The sequence below is a fragment of the Rhinopithecus roxellana genome, chromosome 12 (assembly GCF_007565055.1).
Source record: "Rhinopithecus roxellana isolate Shanxi Qingling chromosome 12, ASM756505v1, whole genome shotgun sequence".
Taxonomy (NCBI): domain Eukaryota; kingdom Metazoa; phylum Chordata; class Mammalia; order Primates; family Cercopithecidae; genus Rhinopithecus; species Rhinopithecus roxellana.
Genome location: NC_044560.1, coordinates 136,270,674 through 136,290,416, shown reverse-complemented (window position 1 = coordinate 136,290,416; position 19,743 = coordinate 136,270,674). Strand labels below are relative to the sequence as shown.

Genomic DNA, 19,743 nt, shown 5'->3' with positions numbered 1-19,743 from the left:
GCTGGATTGGTAAAGCACAAAATACTTTGGCAATCCAACTATTTCTGTTTGCTATTAAAACAATGATGCACTGACTATCCTTTATTTGTTTATTTATTTGGGACGCAGTCTCACTCTGTCACCAGGCTGGAGTGCAATGGCGTGATCTTGGCCCACTGCAACCTCCACCTCCCGGGTTCAAACGATTCTCCTGCCTCAGCCTCCCAAGTAGCTGGGACTATAGGCACGTGCCACCACGCCTGGCTAATTTTTTTGTATTTTTAGTAGAGACGGGGTTTCACCATATTAGCCAGGATGGTCTTGATCTCCTGACCTCATGATCCACCCGCCTTGGCCTCCCAAAGTGCTGTGATTACAAGCATGAGCCACCATGCCCGGCCATACTATCCTTTAATATACCTCTATGGCAGACATATATTTACTTCTGAAGATCAAAGATTCATCCCTGGGGATATATTCCTTAATTTTAAATCTATGTACCATATAAAATAATCATATTATGACTCCTTAGTTACAGAAAATTTTTAGTCAGTAATTTTATTCATTATTCATAGCTTTCCAGCTTTCATGAAAATAATGATCACTGTAGGTATAAAATGAAAATTAAAAGGAATAATAACTCAAAACTGTCCCTGGCCAAAAAACCAGTTAGCATATGGCAAATATCCTTCCACACATTATCTTCAGGCATATATTCACATTGAAAAGTGATCATTTATATTAACTAGATCTTACCAAGAGAGCCACAAGCCCCATTTTTCCCCTAAATACGAGTTCTATTCCTGTTCATGGTTCTATGTCATCATCTTGATGGATTTGTTAGAAAGATTCCAAGCGTGAATAAACCCCCTTCCACTCTCAATACTTTTATAGGGTTTACCACCAGCGTGCACTCTCCAAAAACTTGAAAAGGTCCATTCAGACAAAAGTTGGTAACACACTTCTCATTTTAAAGCTTTTTGCCAATATGGACTTTCTGATGATATGTAAGACGTGAACGGTGACGGAAGTCCTTATCACATATGTCACATTTGTATGGTTTTTCTCCAGTGTGGACTCTCTGATGGGCTTGAAGACGTGCACTCTGACTGAAGCCTTTACCACACTCTTCACATTTAAAGAGTTTTTCCCTGGTGTGAACACCCAGGTGGACTCGAAGATTTGAGGGGAGACTGAAGGCTTTACCACACTCCTCACATATGTGGGGTTTCTCTCCCGTGTGGACCCTCTGATGATGGCGAAGATTCAAGCTCCTACCAAAGCCTTTCCCACACTCTTCACATTTGTAAGGTTTTTCTCCAGTGTGGCCTCTCTGATGGTATATAAACTGCGAACTGTATCTAAAGCCCTTTCCACACACATCACATTTGTACGGCTTTTCCCCCGTGTGGACTCTCTGATGGGATTGAAGACCAGAGGACTGACTGAAGCCCTTACCACAGACACCACATTTGTATGGCTTCTCTCCAGTATGGACTCTCTGATGTACCCGGAAATCGATGGCCTGACTGAAGCTCTTATCACACTGCTCACATTTATAGGGTTTCTCTCCTGAGTGAACTCTTTGATGAGCATGAAGATTTGATCTCCAACTGAAGCCCTTCCCGCATTCCTCACATTTATATGGTTTTTCTCCAGTGTGAATTACTTGGTGTAGTTTAAGATTTGAACTATAACTGAAATCCTTACCACACACATCACATCTGTATGGTTTCTCTCCAGTGTGGACTCTCTGATGGGTTTGAAGCTTTGAGGACTGACTGAAGCCCTTCCCACACGTTTCACATTTGAATCGTTTCTCCCCAGTGTGGACATTTTGATGGACTTGGAGATTTGAAGCCTGACTGAAGCCCTTACCACACTCCTTACATTTATAGGGTTTCTCTCCCGTGTGAACTCTGAAATGAATATGCAGATCTGTATTACGGGTAAAGCCTTTCCCACACGCCTCACACTTGTATGGCTTCTCTCCTGTGTGGACTCTCCGATGGCATATTAATGGTGAATTGTGGCTGAAGCCCTTACCACACACATCACATTTGTAGGGTTTCTCTCCAGTGTGCACTCTCTGATGGATGTGAAAATGTGCAGCCTGAGTGAAGCCCTTACCACACTCCTCACATTTATAGGGTTTCTCACCCCTGTGGACCCTCTGGTGAACACGGAGATTAACACTCCAACCGAAGCCCTTACCACACTCTTCGCATTTGTATGGTTTTTCTTCAGTGTGGACTCTCTGATGGCACTGAAAATTTGAACTTTGACTGAAGCATTTACCACATTCCTCGCATTTATAGGGTTTCTCTCCAGTATGAGTTCTGTAATGAATGATAAGACCCGTGCTGCTACTGAATCCTTTGCCGCAACTGTCGCATCTATAGGACTTTTCTCCTGTATGATTAGATTGGTAAGAATGAAAAGAGCTCTTATTGAAGCAATCACCAGATTCATGACATCTATTGAGTTTCTCTCCTGGGTGGATTCTCTGAAGAGTTTGCAGATGTGAGCTTTGACTGAGGCATTTTTCTCCTGTGTGAACATTCTGATGAAGGGGAAGCCCTGGGTTATAACTGAAGCCCCTTCCACACTCACCACATGGATGGGGTTTCTCTCCTAAGGGTAATTTCTGATTGGTGCCATCACTAATGATTTTGCCATATTCATTACCTTTGCAGGGTTTTGGTTCTGTGTCAGTTTTAATATGCTCATGAAATGGTGACTTCTTCATGAAGTCTTCATGTATATGCAGGTTATTTTTCACATCAATTTGCTTACCTCTACTCTGAATCTGTGACTCGCTCAGATATATAATCCTGCAAGAATGCTGGGTTCTCCAAAATGAAAACTCTTGATTTTCAATATAAATCCCTTTAGGGTTCATTATATTGTTCTCATTTTCAGAAACCTGAATAGAGTCACCTTGTAGTAACTGGGAACTCTTCCCCTGAAGACACCTGGTTAATTCCCTTGCAACCTGTTTCCAGATTTGCCAGCAGGATAGCTCTTGATTTGAAAGGTATTTTAATGCAAATTTTTGGAGTGTCTCCATCTTATTTTGATGCTGGCTGCCTATAAAAAAAAAAAAAAAAAAGGCAATATTTAGAGATGAGGGCAGTAAATGCTTTCTTCAGAAATATCAGAATTTCACACTTAGGTCATGGGAGAAAGCCTTGATAAACCAGGGAAAAAGTGACCTTGTCCTTACAGCATCGTGTATTCTTTTGTCATGTTTTTCATACAGGTGTAAACAAAGAATGGGGTCAACAGGCTCCCATTCACTAAGTATAAACATGATCCATTTAGAACCATAAGTCTAACAGTTTAATATGAGAGCTAAAAGCTAAAATCAGGTAGCTGCAGGGCAACAGACAATCCACATTGCGACCTACAATAACATCAATTAATAGCCTACTCACCTCTTCCTCAGTAGGCTTATGACAAGTGGGATTCGAATAACCAGTTAGGTTAGAAAAGTTCAGACTGTAGGCATAAAATAGTATTTTAGATCCTGTTAGAAACTATTATCCAACAGGAAATTTGGGAAAGCAGTTGGAATAAGATCATTGTTCTAAAACCTGGTAGAAATCCAGGTCTCTGGACAAGAAGTGGAAAAGGGAAAGTTAATCTTGTGTAACTAGGAGAGAACTTCGGAGAGGAAAGAAATAGAACATAATGCAAACTCTCAAAGCCAACACAGAAGACGAAGAGAGGGAGAGGTATGTTCAGCTTGGAAACTTCCTCCCAGAAAGCAGGGAGCCTTGCTTGTTCTCTTGCTCCTGTCAGGTCTCTGCTCACATATTACATGTTACTCTATCCATGATGCCTTCCATAACACACGATCTAAAAATAAATCAACAGTACCACCATACACCTTTTTTTTTTTTTTTTTTTTAAACAGTCACGCTCTGTCGCCCAGGCTGGAGTGCAGTGGTGCAATCTCAGCTCACTGCAACCTCCACCTCCCAGGTTCAAGAGATTCTCTTCCTCGGCCTCCCAGGTAGCAGGGATTACTGGCACATGCCACTACACTCAGCCAATTTTTGTATTTTTAGTAGAGATGGGGTTTTGCCATCCTCGCCAGGCTGGTCTCAAACTCCTGACCTCAAGTGATCTGCCCACCTCGGCCTCCCAAAGTGCTGGGATTACAGGCTGAGCCACCACACCTGGCCTGCCATACAACTTCAACTCTTCCCAGTTCGATTACCCTGCTTGACTTTTCCCCACAGTACTTATTATTTGATTTACTATATACTTTCTTTTTTCTTTCCTTTGTCTCTTTAGACCCACTAGAATGTAATGGTCATGAAAAAAAACACGCATTTTGTTTTCTTCATTGCTTTATCCCCACTGTAACAAGGGTTTTCAAATTGCTGCGATGCATTAGTGCACCATGAAACCAAGTATATAACTTGTGACCAAAAAAAAAACCAGAATAAGAACATGCTTAGTGTGTTAAAAGCAATAAGAGTATCACTACAGGAAATACTTGTTTTAGTTTGTAAACATACACATAAATATAAACATATTTATGCTTAGTCAAGATGTAAAATTATACTTATGTTGAAGGTCATGGTTAGAAACGTATGAAAGACTTCGGCTTAAAATGTTTAGGGGGTGGTTTACCAAGTCCTAATCAAGTAATTTGCCTAAATGAAATGTTACATTCTAATAATACAAACTCAAAAAAAAAATATTGACAGGTATCTACACATTTCTGGATATGGCAGGATGAGTAATGACACGCGACCCCCAAGAGATGTCCACATCCTGAACCCTCAAACCTGCGAACAGTTAATGTTATGGCAAAAAGGAATTTACAAGCCAGGCAGCTCATACTTATAATCCCAGCACTTTGGGAGGCTGAGGCAGGTGGATCACTTGAGGTCAGGAGTTTGAAACCAGCCTGGACAACACAGTGAAACCCCGTCTCCGCTAAAAAAAAATACAAACTGTTAGCCTCGCGTGGTGGTGGGCACCTCTAAGCTACTAGGGAAGCTAAGACATGAGAATCACTTGATCCCAGGAGGCGGAGGTTGCAGTGAGCCAAGATTGCGCCACTGCACTTCAGCCTGGATGACAGAGCAAGACTCTTGTCTACAAAAATTTTTTTAAAAAGCAATTTATAGATATGATTAAACGAAAGCTCTTAAGGAGATTATCCTAGATTATCCAATGAGCCCGAAGTAATCACAAGTCCTTACAAAAGGGAAGAGGGAACTGTCCCAGATTTCACCCTATACATCTCCCCCTTTTGCTGGTTCCAATGTGTATCTTTTTTGCTATAATAAAACTGTAAGTCCAGGACGGGTGCAGTGACTCACGCCTGTAATCCCAGCAATTCTGGGAGGCCGAGGCGGGCAGATCACGAGGTCAGGAGATTGACACCATCCTGGCTAACACGGTGAAACCCCGTCTCTACTAAAAAATACAAAAAATTAGCCAGGTGTGGTGGCGGGCACCTGTAGTCCCAGCTACCTGGGAGGCTGAGGCAGGAGAATGGCGAGAACCTGGGAGGCGGAGCTGTAGTGAGCCAGGATCGTGCCACTGTACTCCAGCCTGGGTGACAGAGCAAGATTCCATCTCAAAAAAAAAAAAAAAAACTGTAAGTCCAGCACCTTCCCGAATTCTGTTAGTCATTCTAACAAATTATCACGGAACTCCCAAATTTGTAGCTACTTGGTCAGAGGTGAGCAAAATTATCTGGGAATCCCTAAACTTAGAGCTGGTATATAGAGAGCAGTCTTGTGGAAGACTATGCCCTTACTCTGAAAGTCCAGACTACCTTCAGGTGTTTGGTACCAGAAGTCACTGCAACATGTAAAGTGCTTCTCACATTGCTTGTGGTGGAAGCTAAGATTAATACATGTGGATGCAAATTACACTGGAAAACCAATTTAGAAATTCTGGAATTTTCTTTGCCTAATCAGGACTCACCTCAACTCCACAGGTATGTCAGTGCCTTTGGACTTCTGGAAACGTCCAATTCAAAACTGCTGAAGAACTACTGTATGTAAGTTATATAACTGTTTGGGTATTAGAGGGAAGGGAAAATGGGAAAGTGGGAAGTCAGCTGTATGGATGAGGCAGTTTTCACCAATGAGTAAAGCCAACTTGATACTGATACAAGGAAACTGATGAACTGTAATACCTGCCAGTTGCCACTGATAATTTTTGATAGTGTACTTACACATTCCAACAGCTGTGAATAGCTTTTATCTTCTAAGGTTAGTAGGTTTGAATATTTACATATCCAAAAATGTCTTAGAAATTACGAGTTATGTTAGACATCCACTAGAAGACAGTGTTCCCAAATAATTAATCACACTGCTGTGCTCTCAATCTATGAGTTAACTCTCAGAGTAAAAGGGATGTGATGTCTACTTGTCTCCATTCTCTTTAAGTTTTTTGTTAATAATTCTTATAAAAATAAACCCTTTGGCTGGGCATGGTGGTTCATGCCTGTAATCCCAACACTTTGGGAGGCTGAGACAGGGAGACCGCGAGGTCAGGAGTTCGAGATCAGCCTGGCCAACATGGTGAAACCCCATCTCTACTAAAAATACAAAAACAAGCCAGGCGTGGTGGCAGGTGCCTGTAATCCCAGCTACTCAGGAGGCTGAAGTAGGAGAATTGCTTGAACCCAGGAGGCAAAGGTTGCAGTGAGCCAAGATCACACCACTGCACTCCAGCCTAGGTGACACAGCCAGACTACATCTCGGGGAGCGGGGGTGAGGAGGCAGGGAAGCCCTTTAACATGTGTTCCTCTGACTTATGGAGAATGTTTCAGAATATTACTTGTACATGGAGCATAGTTGCAAAATCCTGAAACATGTTGAAGGTATCAAAGAAAAACCTTTGAGATAGGGTGGCAGAAAATGCTACAAGATTTGTTAAAAGAAGGACTTTATTATGCAAAAATGAAAAGTAACAATACCTAGGATAATTCCTGAGGTTAAGTTTGCATATGAAAATGAGACCCACTAAAGTGAAGCAAATATCTAACATTCCTAAACACATCAAACATGAAGCAGCATGTAGACCTAAAAAGGGAGATGAACCAAAGAAGATGAATTATATCCATCAACTACTCAGAGAATTCAGAGCCTAGTCTATCATGTTAATAGATAAGCTTCCGGCCGGGCGCGGTGGCTCAAGCCTGTAATCCCAGCACTTTGGGAGGCCGAGACGGGCGGATCACGAGGTCAGGAGATCGAGACCATCCTGACTAACACAGTGAAACCCCGTCTCTACTAAAAATACAAAAAAAAACTAGCCGGGCGAGGTGGCGGGCGCCTGTAGTCCCAGCTACTCGGGAGGCTGAGGCGGGAGAATGGCGCAAACCCGGGAGGCGGAGCTTGCAGTGAGCTGAGATCCGGCCACTGCACTCCAGTCCGGGCGACAGAGCGAGACTTCGCCTCAAAAAAAAAAAAAAAAAAAAAAAAAAAAAAAAAATAGATAAGCTTCCTTGTTTTGTTTTTGGGGTGGGGAGAGCATATAAATTTACATCATCCACGGTGTCTCACACCAGTAATCCCAGCACTTTGGGAGGTCAAAGTGGGTGGATCAGGAGATCAGAAGTTCGAGACCAGCCTGGCCAACATGGTGAAACCCCATCTCTACTAAAAATACAAAAATTAATTGGGCGTGGTGGTGGTCACCTGTAATCCCAGCAACTTGGGAGGCTGAGGCAGGAGAATCATTTGAACCTGGGAGGTGGAGGTTGCAGTGAGCCAAGATGGCGCCACTGCACTCTAGCCTGGGTGACAGAGCAAGACTCAGTCTTAAAAAAAAAAAAAAAAAAAAAATTCACATCATCTAGGAATACCTAATTTTTATTTTTAATTTTGTGTGTGAGACAAAGTCTCACTATGTTGTCCAGGTTGGTTTCAAATTCCTGGGCTCACTTGATCCTCTTGCCTCAGCCTCCCAAGTAGCTGGGACTACAGGTGTATGCGAACATGCCTGGCTAATATTTTTTTATTTTTTTGTAGAGATGGAGTCTCATTGTGTTGCCCAGGTTGGTCCGGAACTCTTCAACTCAAGTGATCCTCCCACTTCAGCCTCCCATGTAGCCAAGATTACAGGTGTGCACCACCATACCCAGCTTACTTTTAATTTTTAAGTAAGTAGACCTGAGGAATATGCAAATTAAAGAGAAAGCAAAGAGGAGAGAAAGGAAAGGGGATGGAAAATGGAAAGAAGATGGTATTTTAAATTAATATGGTAAATTTAAACATAGAAGACCTCTCTAATGATATAACATTTGAGCAATGACTTGAGTGCAATAAGTAAGGTGCTGGGGAGACTCTCCACCAAGGCAATGAGGAGAGCTAGTTAGAAGCCATGGAACAGAAGGGAACTTGGTATGTTTAACAAATACTCCAAGGGCGGCCAGCATGGCTGAGATGATCTAAGCAAAGGGAAAGGAATGGAAGATCAAAGAGAAACTTGGTGAAATCTGACCAGAAAGGGTCTTGCAGTTCAGTACAAGGACTTTGAGTGAAATGGGAAGGTTATGAAGGCTTCTGAGCAGAGGAATGACATAATCTAATGTGTTCTTTAAAGAACCATTCTGGGCCAGGTGCGGCAGCTCACATCTATAATCCCAGCACTTTGGGAGGCTGAGGTGGGAAGAATGCTTGAGTCCAGGAGTTTGAGACCAGCCTGGGCAACACAGCAAGACCTCATCTCTACAAAAAATAAAAAATTAGCCAGGTGTCCTGATATACACCTATAGTCCTAGCTACTTAGGAGGCTGAGGCGGGAGGTCCACTTGAAATTAGGAGGTTGAGGCTGCAGTGAGCTACAGTCACGCTGCTGCACTCCAGCTTGGGTGACGGTGAGACCCTGTCTCAAAAAAGAAAGATATTTTACAAAATAACCACTCTGGCTAACATTTAGAAAGTAAACTGTAGGAGCACAAGGGAGGAGGTGGGGAGACCAGCATGGAAGCTGTTGTTATAATCCAGGTGAAAGATGACCACATTTGGACCAGGGGGGTAATGGACATGGTAAGATGCAGACTAACCAGTACCTGAAAGAACAGACACAGGGTTCTCACCAGAATACCTACTTCTTTGGGTTTCTGTTTCCATCATCCAAAGTTTTTCTTCTGCTTCCAATTGGGATACCATATCTGGTTGGAAGGGAAGATGCCCTATGAAAATGTAGATTTATATGTATTTAAGATGAACACACAACTAAAATACATTTTTGTCTGAACTGTATAAGCCTCACAACCTCTAGAGTGATATTTTATTACTTATTTTATTTTTTATTTTGAGACAGAGTCTCACTCTATCGCCCAAGCTAAAGTGCAGTGACACAATCCCGGCTCATTGCAACCTCTGCCTTCAGGGTTCAAGCAATTCTCCTGCCTCAGCCTCCTGAGTAGCTGGGATTACAGGCACCTGCCACTATACCTGGCCAATTTTAGCATTTTTAGTAGAGATGGGGTTTCACCATGTTGGCCAGGCTGGTCTCGAACTCCTGACTTCAAGTGATCCACCCATCCTGGCCTCCCATATTGCTGCGATTAAAGGCATAAGCCACCATGCCCGGCCTCTAGAGTGATTTATTTTAAGATGTTTTTAGATCATGAACTATAATAAGAAATTTAGGTTGTGGCCTAGTTCATATACATATTTATGTGTGTGTGTGTATATATATATCTCATGTTATACTTAGCCAATGTCTGTTTTTATCACATTTGCAACACTGTATCTCACATCATTCACTGAAAATTGTCACAGTTTTTGATGCAATGTGAGCAGTTCCTGATAAGGAACTCTGATATTTTCTATCCTTATCTGTTTTATTTCACTGGGAAAAAAAAGCCAATATAATGCACTAAGTTAATGTATTGATGGGTTTCATTTGAAAGACAAGGTGTTTGAAAGATAAAGCATAGAAGCTAAATTGTCCATTTACGGTTCATTTAAAACAGGGTTTTGCAACTGTGGCACTACTATTTTGGACTGGTCAATTCTCTGTTGGGAGCACTGTCCTGTGCACTGTAGGAGATTTAGCAGAATTCTTGGCTACTACCCACAAGATGCCAATAGCACCCCTCCGTCAGGTGTAACAACCATTTCCAGACATTGCCAAATATCTTCTGGGGGCGAAATCACCTGTGGTTGAGAACCAGCAATTTAAAAGGACAGAATTTTGCCTGAACAGAAAGACCGGAAAAACCTATGCTGTTTTCCCAGAGATTAGAAAACCTTTCGTCTTCAAGAGCAAGGAATCGTTTTAAAAGGTTTAAACCCTTGAACACCTGAGAGCAAAGAGATTCTCAAGGGAGTTGAAATTCAGGGTCAGACAGTGCCTGTCCTCACCCACTGCAACCAGGTTCTTGAAGTTCTCCACCATGACATCTCGGTACAGCTTCCTCTGGGTAAGATTCAGCAGTCGCAGTTCCTCCCTGGAGAAGACTACAGCCACATCCTTGAATGTCACAGCCTCCTACAACATCAAACAGATGTAACCTCAATCTTACAACCAACCTCCACTGGAAGAAGGGTGGCATCAAGAAGGAAAAGAGCACTACAAAAAAATTGTTATAGATTCCAAGAGATCTGTCCATTTTCAGTTGTGATAGTTTTCCCTCTCTCACTATCTCCTACGTCCGTCCCCACAAAGCCTGGACTTTATCAGTGTTTTTTGTTTTTTTCTTTTTTGAGACAGAATCTCACTCTGTCACTCATGCTGGAGTGCAGTGGCGTGATCTCTGCTCACTGCAACCTCCGCCTCCTGGGTTCAAGAGATTCTCCTGCCTTAGCCTCCCAAGTAGCTGGGATTACAGGCGTCCACCACCATGCCTGGCTAATTTTTGTATTTCTTTAGTAGAGATGGGGTTTCACCATGTTGGCCAGGCTGGTTTCAAACTCCTGACCTCCAATGATCTGCCCGCCTTGGCCTCCCAAAGTGCTGTGATTACAGGTGTGAGCCACCCCACCTAGCCCTATCATTGTTTTTAATGTTTGCAAAGCTCACAGGCCTTCAGCAACCCCCAGGACGGGTATATAGCTCTTCCTGTGCTTTCAAGGCACATGTCACATCCACCTACTACAGGATGCACAGCTGCTTAAAGCACTGGCTCTGGAGTCTGGCCAGGTTCAAATTTCAAGGTTTTGCCTTTTACTAGTTATAGGACCTTGGGCAAATTCCTTAATCTCTCACTAACTCAATTTCCTCTTCTTTATCATTGTATCTAAACTATAAGGTGTACGAGCCTGACACAGAAGGATCACTTCAGGCCAGGAGTTTCAGGCTGCAGTGAGCCATGATTGTACCACTGCACTTCAGCCTGTCTCACTTTTTAAAAATAAATACATTTTCAGGCTAGGCGCAGTGGCTCACACCTGTAATGTCAGCACTTTGGGAGGCCGAGACGGGCAAATCACTTGAGGCCAGGAGTTTGAGACCAGCCAGGCCAAGATGCTGAAACCCCATCTCTACTAAAAATACAAAAACATTAGCCAGGCGTGGTGATATGCATCTGTAATCCCAGCTACTCAGGAGGCTGAGGCAGGAGTATCACTTGAACCTGGGAAGCGGGGGTTGCAGTGAGCCAAGATGGCGCCACCGCACTCCAGCATGGATGACAGGGGTGAGACAGTATCTTAAAATAAATAAATGTTTAAAATTAAAATAAATAGATCATAAAGTGTTTGAAAGGATGATATGAATGAATATATGTAAAGCACTTAGAAGTGCCTGGCACACCATACGTGCTCAATAAATTCAAACAACGAATATCTTTATGATCTCTTTTGCCCCATTTTGTGACTATATACAATAGTATTCCTTGAAACTGATGATTTATCTTTAACCAATCCAAATGATGTACAATTAATTACAGATTTTTACTCTAACCAATACTGCAAAGATCCTTTCACAGAGATCATGGTCAAGAAGAAGGAACTGCAGAGTCACAGAATATTTACTTTAAAAATTTTGGAAGTGTAATGGAAGATTTTCCTCTCCAAAGGTTTTCCCAGTTCACTTTTCATGCAACAGTATAAGCATTACTGAATTTCTAGACCCTGGCTAAATAGGACTCAGTTCCTTTTTCTAAAAAGGTCATTGACAATGTAAGTAAAACCAATATATAAATAGAAAGCTATTTTATTAACATTTTCACAGATTACTGACCATCTTTTTTTTCATAAATTTGTTTCTTTTCTTTATGACACTCCTACTCATTTCTTTTGCTCATATTCCAGTTGGAATTTTCTCTATATTACTAATCTTAACAGGAATTTTAGCCATTAGACCTTTACCTAATGTTTATGTATATGCCACCGGTTTGCTGCCTGATAGCTTTTGCTGTAGGGAAATTTAAAACACTTATATAAAAACTGTGCTTGAGTATCTACGTTCATGGAATGACTAAGAGACAAAACTAGAGAAGAGATAGGCATTGAGATGGAAACTGGATGAGGGGCATTGCTGGGGTCTATCCTCCAAAAGGTAACATCAGGGTCAGCTGCACTGGTTCACGCCTATAATCCCAGCACTTTGGGAGGCCAAAGTGGGTGGATCACCTGAGGTCAGGAGTTCAAGACCAGCCTGGCCAACGTGGTGAAACCCTGTCTCTAATAAAAATACAAAATTAGCCAGGCATGGTGGTACATGCCTATAATCCCAGCTACTTGGGAGGCTGAGGCAGGAGAATCACTTGAACCCGGGAAGCAGAGGTTGCAGTGGGCTGAGAACATGCCGTTGCTCTCTGGTCTGGGTAACAAGAATGAAACTCTGTCTCAAAAGAATAAAAAGGTAACATCAGGTACTTCTATGATATGCGCTCATGTCTGTGAATGGAAAACTCTTTTGTTCTGTCTACCTTTACATGAAAATAGAATACCAGATATTCCTAATAGTTGGAAGCTTCAGTGTCCAATGAGTCAGCTACCTGGGAAATTTGGGGCAGCTATAAAATGTTCCCATAATCTGTTTCTTCCTATTTAAACTGCAGATAAATCATCTCCATCCTCACATCTGAAAAATGCAATGACAGATGGAAAGGGCTGGCAAGACATCTAAGTACTACTGGACCCGAAATTTACGTACATATAGTTACTTTGATGAAGTAAATTCATACAAGAAATAAATGAGTGATAAAAACATAAACAGGAAAAAATATATAGCTCTTCTTCTCTGAAAGCATCTAATAAAATTACACCATGTCATTCTTTAGATGTTCTGTTTACAAAACACCTGAGGGAACCAACATGAAACTGAGACATGAACCTCTTCAATGCAGAGTTCCTAAAACTTTAAGGACAAATAATATTGAAGTCCACCAGAATTTCTTTTGATGGAATTGTTTTTATGTGTAGGAAGAAAAAAGTCACTGTATTTACTTTAAAGTAGTAAAATTCTTAAAATTTCTGGAAGGCTAAATAAGGAATAGTTTCTTTTGTTGTTTTTTAAGGGCACTGCAATTCAATGGCATATGATGTAATCACATACAATGCAGGTGATGCAATTAAGTGGAGAATACACACTTGAAAATTTCATCTACCCAAGTATTGCAAAATGTGTATGAAAAAGGAACATGGGAAAATGAAAAAAGCTAGTTCATAAGTAGGATAGTAGTGTAGATTATTTTTGATTAAAGCTTCTATTATTTTTTCAAACACTGTTTTGTAAAATAGTAAAGGTGATAAACTAAAACAAACAAAACACATACATGTTAGCATACAACATGCCCTGAAGATCTGTTTTCCACTAACCTTTCCAAGAAAGACAAAAAATAAATCTCTAATCTTTGAGAAATAAATCACACCTTAAAAGACAGTAAGGAATCCTTTACTTACCTGAAACTTGGTCATTTTCTCCTGCTCCTTCTGGGGAAGGTCATAGTCCTGAGATGGCATAACTGGGGAAGACCAAAGACGCCATGAGACACAAGCCTGCTGTTAGCCCATGTGCACATATAAGGAAATTACAGAAATAGCCCTACTTCAGACAGGTATAGCCACATACAGTTTGGTAAGCAGAACATGGACTGTATTCCAGCTACAAAAAGGCATGATAGTTCAGGGCCACTGGGCAGTGAACAGTCTGCACAAATGCAGCATCCCTGCTACAAGGATATCTGATGGCAGAGACAGTAGGAAACAAGAGGCAGTGTAACAACATATGAGGGCTCTCAAGTCAAGTATCTGGGTTTAATTCCTAGAAATGATACTTACCAGCTGTGTAACCTTGGGGATACTAAAAACCCTCTCTGTGCCTCACTTCTCTTACGTATACAATAAGGACATGGTAAGAATCATAAATCGTACCTCCCTCATAGGGTTTTTCCAAGGATTAAATAAGTAGATGGAGAGTTCCAAGAACCAGGAGACCCTTTCTCTTATAGTTACAAAAAAGCAGATGAGGCCTGGCATGATGGCTCCTGCCTGTAATCCCAGCACTTTAGGAGGCCAAGGAGGGAGGATAACATGAGGTCAGAAGTTTGAGACCAGCCTGGCCAACATGGCAAAACCTCATCTCTACCAAAAATAAAAAATTAGCCAGGCGTAGTGGTGCACGTCTGTAATCCCAGCTACTTGGGAGGCTGAGGCACAAGAATTGCTAGAACCTGGGAGGTGGAGGTTATAGTGAGCCAAGATGGCGCCAATGAACTCCAAACTGGACAATAGAGTGAGACTGTCTCAAAAAAAAAAGCAGATGACACTTTGCATTATACACTTGGCTTGCAAATATTGCTCTCCTATGAACGTCACCTTTAATTTCTGATAAGCCAAAATCTGACTTAAAATTTCTTTTTATTAATTTGTTGCCCAGCTAGTAATATTTTACTGACACTGATATCAGTTTTCTAAAATGTATCATTCCAGGTCCATTTAGTTCATTAAGCCTGGAAACAATCATTGGTAAATCTCTTTTATGTGCACAGAGAAAAACACACAACAAAGGGAAAGATAAAGACACAAATGAAAAATCAAGAAACATGAAAGATAAATTGAGAGGCTTCCATATTTGTCTAACAGGAATGGGAGAAGAGAATGCAGGATGGAGGGAATGACTGAGAGGTCTTAATTTCAAGATACAATTGCTGAGAATTTCACACAGTTGATAAAAGATACAAGTTTGCATACAGAAATTCCGAATAGTATCAATAAAAATAAACATACTCCTAAACAAATCACAGTAAAACTCAGGAATGCAAAAGACTAAACAAACATAAAGAACTGGAAACAACAATCACCTTAAAGCTCCTAGAAAGAAAATATAGTTGACCTAAAAGAAATAACAATTGGCTTGACAGAAATAGGGTAACAGAATGGAGATTTAAAACAAATGAATATTACCTCCAAAATAAAGAAATTGTCAACCTGAATTCTATGTTCAACTAAATGATAATTTACATGAGAAAGAAACAATATTTTAGCTGAAAAAAAAAGAAGAAAAATTTGTAACCATGTGAACCCTAAAAGATGGACTGTAAAAAGCAATGGTAAGAAAACATTTGTGACTATATTGGTAATATAGTAATCTTTGTTTAAAAAAAGCCAAAGAACTATAATGACAAATTTTGAGGGTGGTTATAATAAAAAGTAGACCTATAAACACCTAGTCTTCTTAAAAAAAAAAAAAAAAGGTACATCATCTTCTTTTTCTTTTTTTTTTTTTTTTTGAGACGGAGTTTTGCTTTTGTCGCCCAGGCTGGAGTGCAATAGCACGATCTCAGCTCACTGCAACCTCTGCCTCCCAGGTTCAAGCGATTCTCTCACCTCAGACGTCCGAGTAGCTGGGATTACAGGTACACGCCACCACGCCGGGCTAATTTTTGTGTTTTTAGTAGAAACGGGGTTTCACTATGCTGGCCAGGCTGGTCTCAAACTCCTGACTTCAAGTGATCCACCCGCCTCAGCCTCCTGAAGTGCTGGGATTACAGGCATGAGCCACCACGCCTGGCCCCATCTTCTTTTATATTTTTTTTAGTCTCAATATTCTTCAGAATAAGAACACATGCTGATTAAATTTAGTGTTTGCTAAGAGAATTTTTTTTTTTTTTTTTTTTTTTGAGACGGAGTCTCGCTCTGTCGCCCAGGCTGGAGTGCAGTGGCGCGATCTCGGCTCACTGCAAGCTCCGCCTCCCAGGTTCACGCCATTCTCCTGCCTCAGCCTCCTGAGTAGCTGGGACTACAGGCGCCCGCCACCGCGCCCGGCTAATTTTTTGTATTTTTAGTAGAGACGGGGTTTCACCATGGTCTCGATCTCCTGACCTTGTGATCCGCCCGTCTCGGCCTCCCAAAGTGCTGGGATTACAGGCGTGAGCCACCGCGCCCGGCCGAGAATATTTTTAAAGTTAGAAGAATGACACAAAACCATATAAACCCCAGACCAGTTGAGCACAAATAAAAGGGAATAAGTTGAACAAAAAAACACAAGAAAGGAGAACAAAATATACACAGAGATAGTAAAAGCAAATTATCCCAGACTGCACTAAAAAAAAAAATTATATAAATATATTCTAAAAGACACTACGAAAACATAATGACAAAAAGTTTGAAAGAAAAAGACCAAAAAAAGAGATACTGTACCGAGCAAATGGCAAAATAAAGCTTCAGTTTCAGAGGTCATGGTAAAATATGAAAAAAAACTGACCCCAGCTACTCAGGAGGCTGAAGCAGAATAATCGCTTGAATCCAGGAGGCAGAGGTTGCAGTGAACCAAGATGGAGCCACTGCACTCCAGCCCGGGCAACAGAGCGAGACTCCATTTAAAAAAAAACAAAAAAAAAACCTGACCTGATGTCTGGTATATGCTTTAAGACAACCGTCTGCAGCCTTTTTGGCACCAGGGACCAGTTTCGAGGAAGACAATTTTTCCATGGATGGGGACAGGGGAGATGGTTTGGGGATGAAATGTTCCATCTCAAATCATGAGGCATTAGTTACATTCTCATGAGGAGCGCACAACCTAGATCCCTCGCATATGCAGTCCCTCCTATGAGAATCTAATGCCCCTGCTAATCTGGCAGGAGGCAGATCTCAGGCGGTACCACTCCAATCACCTCCTTCTGTGCCGTCAGGTTCCTAACAGGCCACAGACTAGTACCAGGTCTGCTGCCCAGGGGTTGGGGACTTCTGCTTTAAGACAATCTAGTTTTTTTTTTTGTTTGTTTTTGTTTTTTTAAAGGAGGGGGAGGTGGAAGGAGGAGGAGATAGTCTGCAGCAAATGTTGTGTTGGTTACATGGGATTCACTGCACCACTCTTGACAGTTGAATATGCTTGAAATTTTTCAGCTGGGCGCAGTGGCTCATGCCTGTAATCCCAGCACTTTGGGAGGCCGAGGTGGACGGATCACCTGAGGTCAGGAGTTTGAGATTAGCCTGGGTAGCATGGTAAAACCCCGTCTCTATCAAAAATACAAGAATTAGCTGGGAGTGGTGGTGCACACCTGTGATCCCAGTTACTCAGGAGGCTGATGCAGGAGAATCACTTGAACCTGGGAGGTGGAGGTTGTAGTGAGTTGAGATTGTGCCATTGCACTCCAGCCTGGGTAATAAGAGTGAATCTCCATCTCACACAAAAAAAAAAAGAAAGAAAGAAAAAAATGAAAATGTTCATAATATATTAAGAAAAAAACTACACAGAATACCAAACCTATTTTGAGAAACATCCATAGCAAATACTAAAGAGAAACACACTAAAGTGTCAGCAGTTTTATTATAAGTAATTTTTTTATTCTTGTTTTCTGAATCACTGTCCAATAGAAATATACTGAGACACATACGTAATTTTAAATTTTCTAGCAGTGACATATAAAAAAGGCAAAACAAAAACAAAAATAGGCAAAGTTAATTTTAACAATATATTTAAGCCATTGAATCCAAAATATTACCATTTTGACAAATAATACAAAAAAATTATCAGTAAGCCATTTTACACTTTTTGTACAAAGTTTTTGAAATCCAGTGTGTACTTAACACTTATAGCACATCTCAATTTGGACTAGACACATTTCAAGTGCTCCTAGGGCACACATGGCTTATAGCTACTGGATTGGATAGTGCATCCTATAATGAGCATTCATTACTTCTATAACCAGAATATGACATATTTTGACATGGAATGAAATTAAGTAAGTGAGATGTTGTAAGATTTTTCTAAAAAATTCAAAATTCATCAGTGCAGTTTTTGAGGTCTTCCACAGTAAAATCTATACCTACATTCCCAAGGCTGATTTCCAATGACTCACCTGTAGCCATATGGATTACTATTTAAGATAACTGAAGATGACTATATCATTAAGATCACAGACACTGAAAAAGGAATAGAAAATAAACAACAACAAAAACCAAAGAAACAAAAACAAACAAAAAAGATCACACACTCTGAAAAGGAATGCTTGGGTTCAATCCCAAATCCACCTCTTACTATCAGTTGAAAAACTTCGGGAAAGTATTTAATAACATAAGCTCAGCCTAATTTCCTCATAACATAATAACTAGACCTACTTCATCAATACCTATGGTCCACAGACGAAAGGCTTAAAATCAAAGTGGTAAGATGTTATTGGTAATACTCATTTCCAAATAGCTTTCCTACCCACTCTCACATTTATTCAACAAATATTTCATCATTTTTCAGTAGTAACTTACTGAGTGAAGGAAACTTGACTAACTGAAAGGGCAGAAAACGGAACAACTAAGTGCGTTCAAAAGCAGGTACCTGGGGCTATGCTGGGAGAAGCCAAGAAGTCCCTCCTTCCTCCTCTTTGCGAATTAGGAGGCGGTGAATAAAAGGATGCTGTCAGCACGATGGAGTCTCCATCCCGGATAAACGGCAGTAAACATCCCCACGCATTGGAGCCCGATGACTCAATCCTTCCTAAAAAAAAAAAAAAAAAGATTAGTAAAAGTTCGGAAAGAGCTCGGTCTCCTGAAGGATACGTCATGGCATAAAGCCCTGACCTTTCTTCTCTCTTCACTGGAGCTTCCGGTAAAAAGGGCGCTTGTGAGGTAATCACTGTATCAACAGCACAAGCTAACCCGGTATCTGGAGCCACCACCGTTCTAAGCTTTCACCCGTATTATCTTAATTCTAATTACAACCCTACCCAGTAACTACTATCTTTACTGCTATTTTAAAGACGAGGAAATAGGAGCGCGTATCATAGTTAACTCGCTGTTTATTATACCCACAGAAGTAGCGGCGCTGCTCGCCAAGTGCAGGAGGAGAGCAAACTTCCACCCTCGGCCTCTCGGCCTCTGCCGCGGCCGCAACCTCTCCATCCTAAGACTGATGGCTGGGGAGCGCCTGTTCCCAAGCGGAGGCTGTAAAGGTTCAAGAGGGGTCGTCGTGGGTGACGGCTCGACTCACCTCCCAAACCCAAAAGATGGTGGCGGCCTCGCTTTCTGGGGCGGAAGTGGCTCTCCCTGCCCAGAGCTCTTGAACTACCCTTCCCAGAAGGCCCGCGCTCCTGCGGCCCAATTGTTTCCGGACAGAGTGCTGGAATACGTTTCCCAGAACTCCCAGGAGGAAGAATCATCCAGGTGCCGCCCTCTTCGCGTGTAAAAAAAACAAAAAAAAAAAAAAAAAGAAGAAGAGAAAGAGCGAGTGAGAGAGGGTTACCGAGAGTGTGACATAAGAACCTCCAAATTCTCGGAGCTCCCGGACTACAACATCCAGAATCCCCTTTATGGCTTCTTGCTGTTTAGCCAGGCCGAAGCAGTTCTCCGATGTCAGTGGAATTTAGGTTTTTCTTATTAACAAAAA

The 19,743-nt window shown here is 41.5% G+C and overlaps 1 protein-coding gene across 2 annotated transcripts; it reads right to left on the bottom strand.

Moving 5' to 3' along the window:
- Positions 1-511: 511 nt before the first annotated feature.
- Positions 512-19,392, bottom strand: ZNF227 (zinc finger protein 227). 2 transcript variants are annotated; one of them, XM_030942533.1, is made up of 6 exons: positions 19,348-19,392; positions 18,697-18,855; positions 13,824-13,885; positions 10,338-10,464; positions 9,074-9,157; positions 512-3,069 (listed from the first exon to the last, which is right to left on the bottom strand). In XM_030942533.1, exons 3-6 carry the CDS (start codon positions 13,881-13,883, stop codon positions 950-952), a joined length of 2,391 nt encoding a protein of 796 aa, XP_030798393.1. In that variant the 5' UTR covers positions 13,884-13,885; positions 18,697-18,855; positions 19,348-19,392; the 3' UTR covers positions 512-949. The 2 variants fall into 2 exon arrangements, with proteins under 2 accessions (XP_030798393.1, XP_010370773.1); XM_010372471.2 differs by lacking the exon at positions 19,348-19,392 and adding an exon at positions 19,170-19,341.
- Positions 19,393-19,743: the final 351 nt, after the last annotated feature.